A 17,707-nucleotide genomic window follows, 5' to 3' on the forward strand; every position below is an offset into this window, starting at 1 on the left:
GTTAATGTTCTCTATTTTTTCTGTGATTTCTCCTTAGAGAATCTGTCCTAATGGTTATCTAATTACAATGACTCAGTCATGATCCTTCTTGGTTTATTTTTCTAACTGTATGAACTTATGGTGATGATTTTCAGCCCAATTTCAGCTGGGAGGCAAAAGCATGAAAAAGGTAGGACCTGTTGCGGTGACTTACGACAGTCTCTTTCGTCTTCCTCGTCCCCACAGTCATCTTGTCCATTACATCTGAGATTTACGGGGATACATTTTTGGTTCTTGGTACACTTGAACTGGCCTGACAGGCAGATATGCGTATCTAAAAGATGCAATGAATAATAATATATAAAAAATTTGGGTTTGAGATCTATGTTTGAATTTAAGTGTGTCTGCACTTAATACCAAGGCCATGCTCCTGAGTGAGGAATGTAATCACCTACCACAGTTGAGCTCATCCGAATTGTCTCCACAGTCATTCTCTCCATCACAGATGAAAGCAGGCAGCGCACAGAGTCCTGTCCCGCACTGAAACCGGCCTGGCTGACATTTAAACTCCGCTGGGAAGAAACACAGAGCTGTTTTGCAATGGCAATCTCAGTGCATCACTTCCTAAACAGGGCATTACCGACAGCCATTATGTGATGATATCATTTTATGAAACACTTCCTAGAGCACAATGCGAATGCCTGACATTTAATGTGAATGTGCTATAGCTGTTAGATACAGATGTGAATCTGCACTGTGAACAACAAAGATGACCTCCAGATTATATTGCAAAAGTAACCATAAGGTAAAGAATTAACTGCACTAGTAGAAAATACATATTTTTAAAAAACATAGAATCATTTCTATTTCAATGACATTGTATTGTCAGGTTAAGTTGCAGAATAAAATTTAGTGTAACAAAAATTGCTATTTCAATATCATTTTTAAAAGTATCGTTCTCTTGACCACTTTATGACCTTTTGTATTGTATGATGTGCATGATGCATCTTCAGTCGTCCTATACCTAATTTTAATTATTTATTAATTTGAGAGGCAGATGAACAGACAGAGGGAACCCACAAATACACACACAGAGATATCTTACATGCTCTTGTTCCTTCCCAAACAGGCCACGGTGAACAAGGCTGGGCCAGAACAGACTGGGGAGCCTGAAACTTCATCAGGGACTGCCACACCTGCTGCTTTTCCAGATACATCAGCAAGGAGCTGGCTTGGTATTGAGCAGCAGTAACTCAACCCAGCACTCTAATACAGCCTGCCCATGCTGCCCACACAACTCAGCAAGCCAGCCCTCTGACGGAGCCTGCCCATGTTGTCCATACAACTCAGCAAGCCACTCTGATACAGTCTCCTGCCCACACTGCCAGTGGGGGCACTGTCTCCCACAGTGCTGACTCCTTTATCTCTGTAAATCATATTTACTGATAGGAATTTCCATAATCTTTTACATAATGGGGAAATTTCTTTTAAACGGTATGCTATTTTAATCCATAATCCCAAATGATGAGGCATTTTCTTTTCTGTATTCCTCGCACTTAATACAAAGAAGTAATAACGATAAAGTAGAAATTATTGAAGAACTCATTATCAGTAATCAGCACAGATGCCATCACACACAGCTATTAATTTAATCTCCTCATAACCTTCTGAGTAGGATCATGTTACAAATGAGGAAATCAAGTTGCATGAATATTAATAGTTCACCCAAAATGTAACATTTTTTCCTGACACACTAGGAACTCAAATCTAGATCTGACTGTGGTATCCTCCAGTAACTTATGTTGCTTCCAATAAAACACTTCATGTTTTAACCAATGTTCGTAATGTGTATTGTTCCTCTCTGGTTTTTAATTTAATAATGTTCTTTATTAAACTAAACAAACGGATGAATCAAACAGTAACAAATGACATTTTAAACTTTTTTTTAGGAAGCAGATGATGTTCCTGTAATTACATGATTGATTAATATTTAAATGTTCTTTTAGAAAGAACACACTGTATATTTTACCTTCATAAAAGGGAGTTTCAAAAATGTTGACATTAATAGTGCTGATAAGTAATATTTGTTAATCAATCTAATAAGCATTTTAAACTGTAGTGTTCTTAATTTTCTTGTACCTTTAGCATATGCATTTCCAATTTCTTCTTGTTTAATGCATTTCAGCCCCTAATATTCCTCTTCTTCCAAAACAGCCATCCCTTAAACAACTGCGACTATTAAAGGGATGCCTTGGCATAACTTGGAAGTCAATCTGACGTTTCTATTTGTTTCAAGAATTACCTTTGGTATCTTAGAGCATCACACAAAGCACAACTACAGATTCATATGTCAAACAATTCTTGATATTCTAGATGAATCACCCTTAACCCTATTTACATGACACCTGTAGGTGAGTGTTTATAGATTGGGCCCAGATGAATTTATGGATGCTTTTATCAATCATTATTTTCTGCGAATGTTGATGATGCAGCACATAAGATGAAATCTGAACATTTTGTACTCATTTGTTTTAAAAAGATCTATTAATTTTTATTGGAAAGCCAGATTTATAGAGAAAAGGAGAGACAGAGAGAAAGATCTTCGTCTGTTGATTTACTCTCCAAGTGGACACAATGGTCAGAGCTGAGCCAAACTGAAGCAAGTAGCCAGGAGCTTCTTCCTGGTCTCCCACGTGGATGCAGAGTCCCAAGGCTTTGTGCCATCCTCCACTGCTTTCCCAGGCCACAAGCAGGGAGCTGGATGGCAATAGGGGCTGCCGGAATTAGAACCGGCGCCCATATGGGATCCTGGCGTGTTCAAGGCAAGGACTTTAGCCACTAGGTTATTGTGCTGGGCCCTGTACTCATTTTTACCTCACCGTGGAACCTGATTTGAATTATCATGTTTACTGATACTTAAAGATGTTAGTCATCAAGAATAAACAGAAAGTTATTTGCTGAAGGGCGGGAAGGACTACTATAAAATGCAAGGGTTGGAGTTATGGCATAACATTTTAATCAGTATTGGCAATCCATATCAGAATGCCAGTTTGCATCCAGCTATTTTTCTTCTGATATAGTGTCACACTAACCCACTTAAGGGGGTTGTAGAAGATGCCCCATATATTCTTGACCTCTTATGCATGTGGGAAAACTAGAGGTGTTTTTGTTTGTTTGTTTGTTTGTTTTAGAGGGGAGTAGAGGTTCTTGGTTTCAGTCAGGTCTAGACCTGGCTGCTGTGGTTACTTGGAGAGTGGATAAAAGATTTCTCTTTTGTCACTTTGCATTAAAAACAATTTTTTTTAAACGAAGACACTATTAAGTCAGACTTTTGGCACAGTATGCAAAATGCAACCTTACATATTTTCATCTCTTCACAGAGTCCCTGAAAAGATAACCACTACCTTTCTCTTTTCTCTGCCTCTGTCTTTCAATAAATAAATAAGCATTAAAACTAATTAAGGAAAATTTGAATGCAACTGGTCTGGGAAAAGATATTTTGGATACATTTCCCAAATGGACAAAAAGAAGCAAGGAAGAATGTATAAAACTAAAAATTTCTGCATCGAAAGAAATAACAGAATAAAGAGACTAGCTATGAAATGAAAAAACATTCACAAAGTAGGCTAACAATGATTTAGTATCCCAAATATGTTAAAAATTCACATCACAAGTGAGAAAAAACTGGAGTCCATTTTGTGGAATATAAAAAAGACATTTTACATGTTTGATAATTTCTATAATAGTAAATAAATTTATTACTATGTCAAGAGACAATGCTCCAAAAGAATCCATATAATGTCCAATTGCTACATGAAAGAATATTCAACAGCACTAAGCATCACAGAATGTAAATTTAAATAGCAATGAAATATTATCTCACACATGTTATAACGCATGTTATGAAAATGATGAATGAAAAATCTTAGTGAGAATATGCAGAAAGAGCCTTGTAACACTACTGATAGGTACTGAAAATGATAGAAACTCTGTATGAAGTCAAGCACCTGTATGAAGTTCCTCAAAAAACAAACAAACAAAAAAACTGGAGGTATAATAATTAAGCAATCCCACAGTTTCACTACATAAAGATATGTATACATATGTGTGAAATCTGTATATTAGAAAGTTGTCTGTATTTCCATATTTCCTAAAATATTGTTCATAACAGCTAAGAAATTAAATCAACCTGTTTTTCTAGTAATTTGTGGATAGAAAAATAAAACTTTTTATTTATGTGCAAAATCAAATATTAACCATTTTTATGTTGTTGCAATAAGGATTAATTCAGATACCTCTCTGATACAGGAAAATATCCAGGTATAGAAAGGCAAATGCAGTGAGATCTCACTTATATGATGAATATAAAAAGTTAAACAGAAACATATGATGAAATTATGAGTACATGTGACTATTCGTTACACTAAAACTACAGTTTATTTTTCAAGTCACCATATTGCCACAATGGAGTTTCAGTGAAGATTCAAAGTAGTGCTCAGGATATGTGAATACTTTAAATGGAAGAGTGTTTCAGGGCCAATGACCTATGGCATAGGTCACAAAAATAAGCTGTGTAGCCTTCATTTCTTCTGTCATACAAAAAACTACTTTGTTGACAGAAAAGGGCAAATTTCTTTTAATAAGCAAATCTCACTGAAGCCAGAAAAATAATTTTGGGTGCTTGATTTTCACTTTAATTTAGTAACTAAAAAGAATTTTCTTGGAATAATATTACACATTCTAACACTAGTTCTTCTCCATATTTTCTATCATAGTGAAAACACAATCTATATTTAAAAATAGCTAATAGGAGTGACTTTTTGAAAACCATATATTGGAGAATGACTCCTTTTAAAACCACTTGTTCCACACTGAATTTATCACATATTGCTTTCCAACATAAAAGCGAATCAGGTGAAAACATCTCAAATGTGTACTAGACTTGATTCTGATCACACAGCCAGAAAGTATATAACTATCTAGAGACGCTAACTTTTAAACAGTCTTATAATTAGGCGCTGTAACGTAGCTAAGTTTCACTAAAATTGGACATTTCTTTCAGTGCAAAAACTAAGGACCTTGTAATAAATTGCCAATGCCAAATCCAGGCAACAATTTACTCTGAGGTTGAGGGAATTATCATGATTGACTAGAAGTGTCTTCAGCTTGACAGGACAGTATTGGAGTGACCTATGGAATGAACTATAAAAGGCTCTCAAGAAAAAATGTGCTGATGTTTCATTACAACCAAAGTTACCAAAAATCATAACTACCCACTCACGTGCCTACAAAAAGCAGTGAGTCAACCACCCTGTCCATGTTCAGATGTCAAGATGTAAGTATAGCCACTGCAGAACATTTGTTAAGAACATATAAAACTAACAAAAAACCCTAATGATTCATACCAGAAAAACTTGTCTTGGAAGTTTCAACATTTTAATAGTGACAGAAAATTTATATTTATTTATATTCTTGATTTCAGTCATTTAGCACCATTCTGGAAACTTCCCCTTTCTTGCTTCCAGTTTTATGACAAATAAATTCAAAATCATGCCAAATACTATTTTATTGATCACTAAATTAAGCAAGGTAGTTATAACCATGTAATCAAATTTGAAAAAGGCAAAAAATATTGACACAAATTGTTAAGGTGTCACTCTGCCATTCCAACTGTTCTTAGGAACATATCAAAAATACAATGATTTTTGTTGTATTTTTAAAGATCGATATATGAAAGTTTTCTATTTAAATTTGGGGAGAGTCTTAGAAGGCAACGCTTTAGATATATAAGTACATTTTTCCATGTCTTGGATGCTAGGAGCTTTACAGTCTACATGCCACCACTGGTTCATGTACTCACGACAATCATCTGGTTCATCGGATCCATCACCGCAGTCATCCACCGTGTCACATTTCCACCAGAATGGGATGCATTTATCAGTTTTACAACGAAACTAAAAAAAACAAAAAAGACAGAAAATAAAAGAGCTGAAGAACCCATTGCATGTAATCGTTCTTGGATATTTAAAAACTCACCAAGATTTTAAATATTTTTTGCCTTAAATATGAGTAATGAACTCCTTAAAGGATTCCTTGATGGGAAATAAAGTAGAATAAGCATTGGAAATTTTCTGCCAGATAACCTCTGGACATTTTCTGTGCACAAAGACCAGGCCACTGATTTACATGGTGTGTAAGAGTTACTAGTACACTACAAGAACAGAAGGTCAGTAAGAACTGCACAGACTCCACATATGAAAAAGCCTAAAATGCACTCTCTGTCTCTTTACAGAAGAAGTTTACCAAACACAATATAGCCAAACAGCATAAGGAATATCAGGAAGAGATGCCAAGTGGAGTTAACTTTGTTAATAATCGGAAGCATTCTTTTCATCTCTATTTTTTCCTAATTTCCTCAACATTGCCAATGCTGATTTCGCCTGCAGTGTGTATTGGCTGCACATGAATTTTAAGACAGTTGAGAGTAGTACAGTTATTTTTGGTTTTTAGAATATCTAATAAACACACAATATCCATTAGGATAATGAAGGCAAATTGTGATTTTTCAAGAATATGTAAAAATATGGACACAATAAGTATTCTTCTTTATTTTACACTTTAAAATCAGAGAATAAGACTGTTGAAATAAAACCTATTGATATTATAGAAAATTCTGTTGAAACTATGCTTTGATTATCTTTTATTTGTTTTATTATCCTTTCCATTTAAAGCAGCAGGTAATATAGTCACATAGCACAGGTAACAATTACATTATCACAAGGATATAATTTTTAGGGACCCCCATCTGTTTAATATTAACCATAGAACAGAAGATTAATTTTGGGTATATTAGGTGGATTTTTTTGCATTTCAACAACAGCATTAGTATATTTAACACATAGATGAGTTTTTATTGTATAACAACATTAAGAAATTATTGGTGCATTGTATTTTTTTCAGGAAGATGATCTGAAGCAAAATTCATCTGATCAGAGCATGGAATTTCTGCTCCTAACACTTGACTATCTCGTACACAGTAACCAGAGAAGTCCAGTTTCCTCATGAGTGATCTCCGATCACAAGCTCATTCCATTTCAACAGCATTTACCCAGAACAAACTACAGAAAACCACACTTTGCTTACAGAGAGCACATTCATCAGAAGCACATACCAGAAAAAAAATCCCCTTAAATTATTAAAACCTAACAAGTTTTAAAGTTTAGTCAATAACTCTTGAAACTAGGAAATCATTTTTTTTCTCTATTTAAGCAGATGAGCAGTGAAAAACACACATCTTAATATTCAACTGGAACTGAAAACATTGTTTTCTAAAAGCTATTCATTTACCTTTTGAATTATTTATTATATCTTCTATGTGAGTGATGAATAGCAAGTTGGCATTTATATCAGTACCTTACAAAAGAATAGCTTGTGATAGTAAAACTATATCCTAAGTTCAGTTATCTTCAATGAAAATGGATTACCGATATAAAATCCTAGCTCTCTAAAACACATTTAGGTTGCTCAAGTAAACAAAATCCATTGTTAGTTTAATTTGTTCCTCAGTGCACATAATGTGATTGACTTAGGGTAGATCTGCAATTCCTATTTCTACATGTTGGCATGGCTTTTCAACTAGCAGCAATAGGGGAGGGAAGAAGACACCAGGAATTCATTCGGAGTTCTGAGTGTTTAACTGATTTTCTCATATTTGCTTAGTCTGTATTCATGTCTGTTTTGGTTTTCCATAAATTACCAGAGAGAAAAAATTACCTTTTTAGAGAGTGACTGTCTAGGGAAAACAGGCTAACTCTGAGAGCAATTGCCCTGAACATTAAATATTTCCAGTCATAACAGCACATCAAAGCACATTAATAAGAGGGTTTCAGGTCTCACGAGTATCTTCAAAATCTTTCCATTCACAATTGGAAAAAGACCTAATCCATGTTTTTTAATTCACCAAATACGTCTGATTTAAATCAATACCAACTGTTGGAATTGTATGTGGAATGATGATTTCAGTTTCCATTTCATTTTAATAAGAACATAGGAGAAATTTCAGTTGAGAGAAGGCCAGAACGAGAGCCAAATACCCTTTGCTGTTCTCATGGTAATCAACATTTTATTCTCCAAAGAAAATCTCTTCGGTTTCTTTCCTGTGCTTCATTTTTTATCATATTTAAATTCAGTAGCTTAAAAGTATTAATGCTAACCATAAATACAAAACATTCTTCATGGCAAATGTTCTCCAACACTAATATCTTCACAAAATAAATTATAGACTCTAATTATTACCCATAAAACAAAGCTATAAAGAAACTACTGAATGCATGCCTACTGATATAAATGTACAGCTAAAATAAAAATTCTCTAATTGGGAAACTTTAGGTAAAACCAGAAGAAAGCACACTTAAAAGATAAATAAAGGGCCTTTAAAATACATTTTTTTTCTAATTAAAACGATTTTAAATTTTGAAATGATTAGTGTTACAAGAATTTGACTGACGGCCAAGCACGAAAGCCTAGTGGCTAAATCCTTGCCTTGCATGTCCCAGGATCCCATATGGGTTCCAATTCATGTCACAGCTGCTCTAGTTCCCATCTAGTTCCCTCTTTGTGGCCTCGGAAAACATTAGAGGATGGCCTAAAGTCTTGAGACCCTGCATCCATGTGGGAGACCAGGAAGAAACGCCTGGCTCCTAGCTTCATATCGGCTCAGCTCTGGCCATTGGAGCCACTTGGAGAGTGAACCAAAAGACAGATAATCTTTCTGTCTCTCCTTTTCTCTGCAAATTTAACTTTCCAATAAAATAAATAATTTTAATTTGATTTTTTAAATCAGAGACTTAGATACTATTTTTACTTCTAACTGAATCCTTATGTATGGTATGTATTTTGTTCCCTAAGAATTAATACTATTTGGAAGACATGTTATGGTTAGTAATCATGAGATAGTAACAAACTGAAATTAATCCATAATAGTAAAATAAAATGTAAATTATTTTGTCAAAATCCTAATTTGATATGATTTAGAATTACCTGAATTATGTTTTACTTAATTTTCTGTTTCACTAAAAACTATCTTTACCAACTAATTTTTAGGTAAGAAATGTCGAAATGTCTGTCAGATAAGTTCTTCCCATTAGATTAGAAAAGAATCAGAGACAAATTGGTGCCATAAACCAGAATATTTAAATGGGTAAACACTGATGAATTAAGTTAGCTGTAAATCATTCACATTTTTTCCTTGAAAATCAAAGCAATTAAGTTATGCTTTTGTTTCTAGAAAGTACAGCTGAGTACTAAGATAGCAGACGCTACTCAAATTTTAAAAGCACTGCAATCAAGTCCAAGCAACTACCATTCAGTAAAAACACTTCTGGGATAGTGTCACTGGAATTACTCAATTTTGGGAAAAAAAAGAACCTTATTAGGAAAATACTGATTATATTCCAAAAAAATCTAGAGAATTATTCTTCCAATTCATATTTCCTATATCATTATCTCTGAAGTGTGTGAGAAGTTAGAGATGGTGATATAGAACAATCTAGGAATATTTCTTGGTTTGTTTGAACTGTAGAAATTTGTTAAAGCTTGAATGTCAATCATTTTCCTTCCTAAGCTGTGTAAAATCACTGATGCATTTCTTATTGTTTTTACTCTGTAACTATCCATAGTGTATACATGATGACCCTTCAATACTACACTAAATAAAACAGTGATGTTTCAAAAATAGTGTATACCCATGTATGCATGTAAGCCTTTTATAACAATGTGTCAGTGCATTCAATGAGGTGATTTCCAGGTCTCTACTCACCTGACTGGCTGTGCAATTGGATAAGCAAGTCCTGTTATCGGCAGCAAGATAGAAGTTGGTGGGACATGCACAGGTATGTGTCTTCCCAGGGGCTACAAGGCACAAATGACTGCAACCACCATTGTTGATCATGCAGCGCTGTTTAGAGACTGCAGACAAGAAAAACAACAGTAAAACAGAATAATCAAGACAGACATTAAAAACGTGGAATTGGAGATAAAATCTTTAAGCTTCAAAACATAATTTTGAACCAATCTTTTAATCAAATACTCAAGACAATATATATATTATTCTGTTACAAATATGCCATGAACTAGCCAATGACATTAATTTTGCAATTAAATTATCCTAAGGATATTTTACACAAAAAGGAACTATGGACAAAAAATATCCAACAGAAAATAAAGACTAGTACTTTGGATTTAGACATATGTATGTCGGTAACTATAAATGTAAAATAAAACAATGGAATGATGATGCATGAATAATAGTGTCGTGACTTCTTTCTAGGTCAGGTAATGTTTTTAGTTGAATGAGCAAACCTTTATTTTACAAGGCCTGATAGTATTTCTACCAAAACTAATCTCAAACAGATTTGCTACATTTGTCAGTTTTATAAACCTATTGTTACTTAAATAGATTTCCTTTGCCTAACGTTCCATAAACTAGGGAATTTTAGAATATTTTGAAAACCATCATTTCAAATTTGTAGTCTTCACTTCTAACTATATTATTGTCATTTCAGCTTACCATGATTTAATGACTTAATGTCAAATGAATTTGCTCCACAAAAACGATACAACAATATAAAACTGACAATCTTTTTAAAAAACAAAATTGCACTTAACCTTGAAAGAATAAAGATGAAATGTTACTGAAAGATGGTGATGCATTTATGGAAATCATGGAAAGAATAATTACCATCGGGTTGTCTATAAGAATGATACACCTGGATATCTGTGATGGCATGCCATGAGTTAATCAGTGAGAGTCTGTCTGCTCCCGAGGTTTTATGGGCACGGCTGAGTGACTTGGTTTTCCCATCAGTCCAGTAGATGTAGTCTTCAAACAATGTTAGTGCAATCACCCCTGGAATATCTTGATTAGGGACTGTAATAGGAGATGGTAAGATTAATGTTCCATCTTGGAAGACTGCCAGTTAAAATATTCAATACTACATGGGCTGACAGATAAAACTGCTACAGAACTTCATGTGAATAACTGCTGTGACAACCTGTCAGGCTGGCAAGGTTCTTTATTACCAGTTAAGAGAATAGAGGGTTGAATGCAGGAGTTCGTTTTGCTCAGATTTAACTTAGTTCACACACTGAGAAGAATACCAGGGTGATCCTGACCCACCACTGGGGAATGAAAAGCTGCTTTCCAGAAACAAACATCATCAGACATTGAAAAATTCACAACTACAAGCTATTTACATATCTCAACTTTAAGGGCCATTGCTCATTTATTAATAATTATATATTCAGGATGATATGTGTCCACTACCAGGAATTGGACTATGAAGCTACCATAAACCATTTGAGCCACTGAGATTTTGTGAAAATTTTCACTTGCAAGTTCAAATGCTATAGAATTAAAGGACAGTCAATGTGGTGGATTAGCAGTGTATTATGCAGATTTATCAGTCATAAAACTATTTAATTGAAAAATTGTGTTTAATAATTTACTTCATGATAAGAGTGGGGTAAATTTAAGTAGAATGAATATTATAAATGTGAATTTTACATTCAAGAGATTCCAGTGTCCTATCAGAAACATAAAACACCATTCCTATTTAGTGGTTTCAGGGTACTAAGCATGACAGAGATTTTTTTGTGATTCTAGTTTCTCAAAATCATTAGTTGAGAAAAATGTAAAATCTAATTTCAAAAAAACTTTACGTATATTTCCATACATTGATTTTTTATCTGATCACATTTTATAAAGTTCTCAGGAAAAAGTTCATCAACAAAAATGCACTATAAACTTGTTGTCTGCACTTTCTATATTAGCTAGATTTTCATTATTGATCTTTAACATTTTATATGTTGCTTGTTAAATAGTAACCAAGAAATGATGACAATGTCAAATATGACTGATACTTGCATAGCAATTTGAAGCTTATTTTAAAATGCTAGGTAATATTAAGCTATTAATTAAAAAGATATTTAAACCTACAGATTTGCTGTTTTATTAAGATGAACCAAAGTTTTCAGAAAATTCATAGGACAATGACTGGTAGAAATAACAAAAAAAAAAAGGGAGAGAGAGAGAGAAAATTCAAACCAGGCATGTATTACGTAGTATACTACAATTGGTAATATGGGTTCTAATCAGGAATACATCTCAAAACAAACACCATGCATGTGAAGGACGTGCAAATCAAGAAAACTCATAAAATGAAAATTTAGATGCTTAGAATTTTGATGTCAAAATATTATGTGTATACAGCTTAAATATCTGTGTAGTCTCATGAATCTTATCACTAAAATGGAAAATGGCACTGAAAGAAGAAAGAACACAAATGCACATTATGATAATCACACTATCTGAGCTATTGATACAATCTAATCTTTTCTCATCCCTACAGCTGTACAAATTCATTACAGAAAGACAAATGAGCAACTTCTTAGCAATTGGGCAAATCTTGCTAATTAAGAATCTTTCATCTTATTTATGCATTGTGAAAATTTTGAACTCAACAATCTTCATAAAATGTTGACTGTCTCAGAAGCATGCAATTCACATTTCTTTAAAGGCAAGACAATTAAGTCAGCCAACAGGGATTTAGAAATTCAACCATTGCTTAAAATTTTCAGTCCTCAAGTAAATTCATTGATTTTTTGTGAACATGTGAAAATACTGTAATATTTGCCTATTAACATTTCAGAAATGCCACCATTTAACTCTGCAGCATTAACAATGTCATTGAGGGTTTCAGAACTGGATTAATGGTTCTCAGTGACTGGGAAAGACAATGTCTCCCTCCACCGCAAAGAGTGGTCAGGCACAGTGGACAGTTTGGAGACTGAGAAGCTGTGCCTGGGCTGTCCACTTCACACGGCTGAGTCACATTTACTAGTCTTAACAGCAATATTGTGAAGCCGGAAAAGTTACTTTATAGATACAGCAATTCCACAAGGAAAAGCTGAAGTAATTTTGCAACCGAAGTGTGAGAAGCTATAGGAATGAAGATGCTGATCTATTTCAACTGGCTACCGAGTTCTCAGCCACTTGACCATCCTAGCCTTGCTTTCATGGCAGCTAGATGTGTATGTGAGGCTTTTTTAAGCACTGATGTTATTTTTTGTTTGTTTATTTTTTGAATAAATGCCATCTAAGTCTACTAAATTATATGATTTCAATTGCCTTGTTTATTTTCTAGCAACCAGACCATTTTAGTTCTTGGCAAGTTCTTAGTAAGTGAACACGTATCAGCATTTTTTTTTTCTATCAAATGTTACAAGAAGCCAATGAGGATCAGAAAAGTGAAATCTAAATTCAGCACGATGAGATATAGATGAATTTCAAAGCACGTAGGAAGTTCAAATTAAGCAAATAAAATAGTTCATTAGTCCAAAATGACCATCTGTTTGAATCAAGTCCTTGTGGGATATTGTCGGTAAAGAATGGGGCAGTCATTACTACTTGTATGCATTCATTCTGGACCTGCTCACTGGCAAATGTTCTTATTTCCCAAACAACATCAAACACAGCCACAAGAGAATATCTTCTAGAGAAAAAACAATAATGGAAGAATATGTTCTAGAAAAACACACATATCTAACTATACACTGGTTCCATCAATCTGATCTTCTATGAAATAGTGCAACCATTTTCTTATCAATGAAAAATCATGTCAAATCAAATAAGTCAAAACAACTGGGAAATCTTAATGGATTTGGGAAATCCAACTTATAATTTGTTACTATGCTTCATTTCCTGGCTAAGATTTAAATTCTTGCAGAATTTACTGCCTGTTTAATAATAAGTGAAAATGTAATATATTAACTAAAATATACATAAACATTGTGTTTATTTTTCTATTAATATAGTAAGAGTCTAACTAAAATGGAGATAATATAAGAGCTTTTTGTATTTTTTCAAGAATTTTCTCTTATTCTAAATGAGGAAATGAATTGTTCATTTTTGTCTATGCATATGTATGTATGATGTATTTTTGTAAAAGATATATGGCATATGTACACAGAAAAGCAACGAGGAAGATGTATTGTGATTTAATATGTCCCAAGTAGAGTTGACAAAATACAGTCCTGAAATGTAATGCTTATGAGATTATTGAATGAAGAAATAAGAGATAAATTCCACTAGTTGCTCTATACAGGATGGACATGTTTAATTAAAAGAGATATATAAAAACTAAATGTAAGGAATCTCTCATCTGTTTGAATTCAGTAGATGTTACCCACCCTCCCCCTCCAAACAACAACAACAACAAAAACTAAACAGAATGGCTCTGGGCTGAAGCATAAAAGATGCTTATTATATATGTGAAGCCTGGTGAAAACCACTTATTGTAGATAGGTCTCTGTTCTTGTAACAGCATTATTTATTGTACTGCTTCTGGCATCAGGCACTAGGTGCCTAATTTTTATTTCATAGACTGCATATTTCAGAAAAAATTAACCAATCATTCCTTTGCTGAGCTGTTTTTTCCTCCTAGTCAATTGGGTGCTATACTGCTAAGTCTCATAATAATTATGGGAAACTGAAAAAGTAGAAATTCAGGCATTCTTTGCTCGAATTGTTGCCTCCAAGCTACAGAAATCCTATCACAATTCTCTTGATCATTCATCTCTTTGGATACCACTTGTCATTCTGAATAAGTATAATCCTGGAAAATATCTTCAAATGTCTGATTGTTCTTGCTAAAATAATGAAGAATAAATGCACTAGAGCAGTTACTTTTTTTTTTTTTGGTTTGTTTTGTTTCTTACTTTTAGAAATATTTTGTTTAATGAAATAGTTCCGTAGGCTCTGGGGTTGCCCATGCCCTTCCCCAATCCCATTGATTTCCCTTCTAGTTTTACAACGGATGTCCTTCATGAACAGTCACAAGCCCAACATGCTGTTATTGAAGTGTTTCCTAACAATGTAGGCATGGGTATTGTCAGAGAGTCCATCATATTATTGTTAGGATGTATTCAATTGAAAATATTAAATCTTAACAAAAAAGGCAAGAGTGAGGGGTGGCACTTTGATGCAGTAGGTCATGTGGCTGCCTACAGTGCTGGTTGGCATCCCATTTCAGTGCTGGTGTAAGTCCCTTGCCCAGGCCTGGCAGATTTCTCTCTCTCTCTCTCTCTCTCTCTCCCAACTCTGCCATTCAACTAATAATAATGAGAAAAAAAATTAAAGAAACATTTCATACTTGCTGTTAAGGAAGGATCTGGCATGAGGACACCAGCGGATTATACATGGTTTGGTACTGTTAATTAGTACTTGGAAATTGAGCTAATATTGATTCAGTGTTTCTTATTTGTTCTCCAAGATGTATGCTATAGACCAAATACAATTTTAAAATACTAGTTTTTTTTTTAATTACTCTCTGCAATTGGTTATTTTTAAGTGACTACAATAATTCTATAACTAATTTCATAAAGGAATCAAAGTAAGAGAGGAAATTGAGTTTAGCATAGATTTATTTGAATTACAAAGAATTTTATATTATTTGGAAGAAATGCATATTCAGTAATCAGTTAAGATCAGTTTGCCCTTAACCCTACAACCATATTTGGAAGAACGGTCTTCTACAACTATAAACTTACCAGTCATTAAAACTCACTGTCTTTTGGCATTCACATACATTACTATTTCGTTTTTTATTCATCAAAGTAGAGTCTCACATCTTTTCGCATTAGAAATAGCCCCAAATTCATTCTAAGTTTTTAAACTCTGTTTTTTTATCCATTAGACTTGCTGCAATAAACACAAAATACTTCGGGATGGCACTGTGGCACTGCTTGCTAAGCCATCACTTGCAAAGATGGCATTCCATGTGAGCATCTTTTCCTGTCTCAGCTATTATGCATTCTTTCTTCAAATATCTATTTATTTATTTTATTGGAAAGCAGATATACTGGGAGAAGAGATAGAGAGAAAGATCTGCCTGTTGACTCAGTCTGCAAGTGGCTGCAAGGGCCAGAGTTAAACCCATCTGAAGCCAGGAGCCAGGAACTCCCTCCAGATCTTCCACATGGGCGCAGGGTCTCAAGGGTTTTGACTGTCTACCATTGCATGGCCAGGCCACAAGCATGGAGCTGGATGGGAAGCAGCACAGCTGGGACACAAATTGGCACCCATATGGGATTTTGGTGCATATAAGGCAAGGATCCAGCTACTAGGTCATGGTGCCTGATCCAGCTGTTCTAATTCTACTCCCTCCTAATTTATCTTCAAAAATTTTGGAAGATGGCCCAGGGACCTGCATTAATGTCGGAGATCCAATTGAGTGTCCTGGCCACGGCTATGGTCTGGCTCAACTAGGGGCATTTTTGCCACAAGGGGAATGAACCAGTGGATGAAACATTTTTATCTGTCTATAATTGCATTTCCCTCTCTGTATAATGTTAATTTTTCTAACAAATAAACAAATCTTTTAAAATATAAGAGACAACACTTTTAAATAACAATTATAAAATAGCATAAGAGATATAGATAGAATAATAGACATAGCTAAGATGTCCTAGATATGTTATCAAAATGCAATAAAAATATAGCCAAAAGAAAAGGAAAAGTCACCCAAAAAGAGAAATGGGCACTGGAAGATAATTTTGGCCACAGCTAAACGAACATGGTTGGGCATGAATGGAAAGAATAATACAAATTTCAACTTTCTCCCCTGCAAGTCAATCATGCCATGGCAATATATTCTGTGGAGTAAATCCAATCTGTGTCCAGAATATAAAAGTGTTTTAGAGAAAATTTCTCCAGAAATCAACTTTTGGCATTTGCGTCAGGGAAAAGAGAAAAAAAAATGTGAACTAACAGTTTTAACAATGAAAACTATAAATAACTGATGGAAGAGTTTGAAATGGACTCAAGTAAATGAATAGGAATTCCAGGTTTATGAACTGTAAAAAATCAATATCATTAAAATGCACAATATACTCAAACCAATTTACAGATTCAATGCATTCCCTATCAAAGTAAAAATGACAGGTTTAACAGAACAACAGCAAAAGGAAACTTACACAGCAAGAGATTCAAAATAATCGAACAGATGCTGAGCAAAACAGCAACAACAAAAGGCAGAGATATTTACACCAACTAACTTCACAATACCAGACTTCAAGACATAATACAGGGAAAATGAAATCTCAACAGTGCAGTAACGGCCGAAAAATAGACATGCAGATTAGTTGCACAGAATAGAAATATCAGAAATTAACCTGCACATCTACAGCAAAATTATTTTTTATAGGAGCCCTTAAAACAATCCTGGGTAAAGAGACTGTATCTTCAACAAATGGTTCTAGGAGAAATAGAATATATATATATCTTTAAGATATATATAAAAATATGTATATATATAAATAAATATATATATAAATATATAAATATAAATATATATATCTTTAAAGATATATATAAAGATATATATATAAAGATATGTATATAAAGATATATATATAAAGATATATATATAAAGATATATATAAAGATATATATATATAAAGATATATATATAACAGACCTATATATATATAAAATATATATATATAAAATAGACCTCTACCTTACAACTTATATAAACTCTAAGTAGACCAAGGACCTAAATTGATGACTTGATATTTTCAAATTACTAGATAGAAACTTTGGAAGAACTAGGCATGGACAAAGACTTCTTGGAAAAGACACCAGAGGCACTGGCACATTAAAACAAAATAA

At 33.8% G+C, this 17,707-nt stretch overlaps 1 protein-coding gene across 1 annotated transcript in view; it reads right to left on the reverse strand.

The window, feature by feature from the left end:
• The window catches only part of LRP1B (LDL receptor related protein 1B), a 1,301,643-nt gene that overhangs the window by 178,368 nt on the left and 1,105,568 nt on the right, over positions 1 to 17,707 (reverse strand). Inside the window, exons 60-64 of the mRNA XM_040971988.1 lie at positions 10,718 to 10,906; positions 9,797 to 9,945; positions 5,840 to 5,933; positions 435 to 551; positions 194 to 313 (exon numbers count right to left, since the gene is read on the reverse strand). Of these exons, the coding sequence (XP_040827922.1) occupies positions 194 to 313; positions 435 to 551; positions 5,840 to 5,933; positions 9,797 to 9,945; positions 10,718 to 10,906 (669 nt within the window). The remainder of the gene's footprint in view (positions 1 to 193; positions 314 to 434; positions 552 to 5,839; positions 5,934 to 9,796; positions 9,946 to 10,717; positions 10,907 to 17,707) is intronic.

The sequence above is a fragment of the Ochotona curzoniae genome, unplaced genomic scaffold (genome assembly GCF_017591425.1).
Source record: "Ochotona curzoniae isolate NIBS_2020 unplaced genomic scaffold, NIBS_Ocur_1.0 contig_2210, whole genome shotgun sequence".
In the NCBI taxonomy this organism is placed as follows: domain Eukaryota; kingdom Metazoa; phylum Chordata; class Mammalia; order Lagomorpha; family Ochotonidae; genus Ochotona; species Ochotona curzoniae.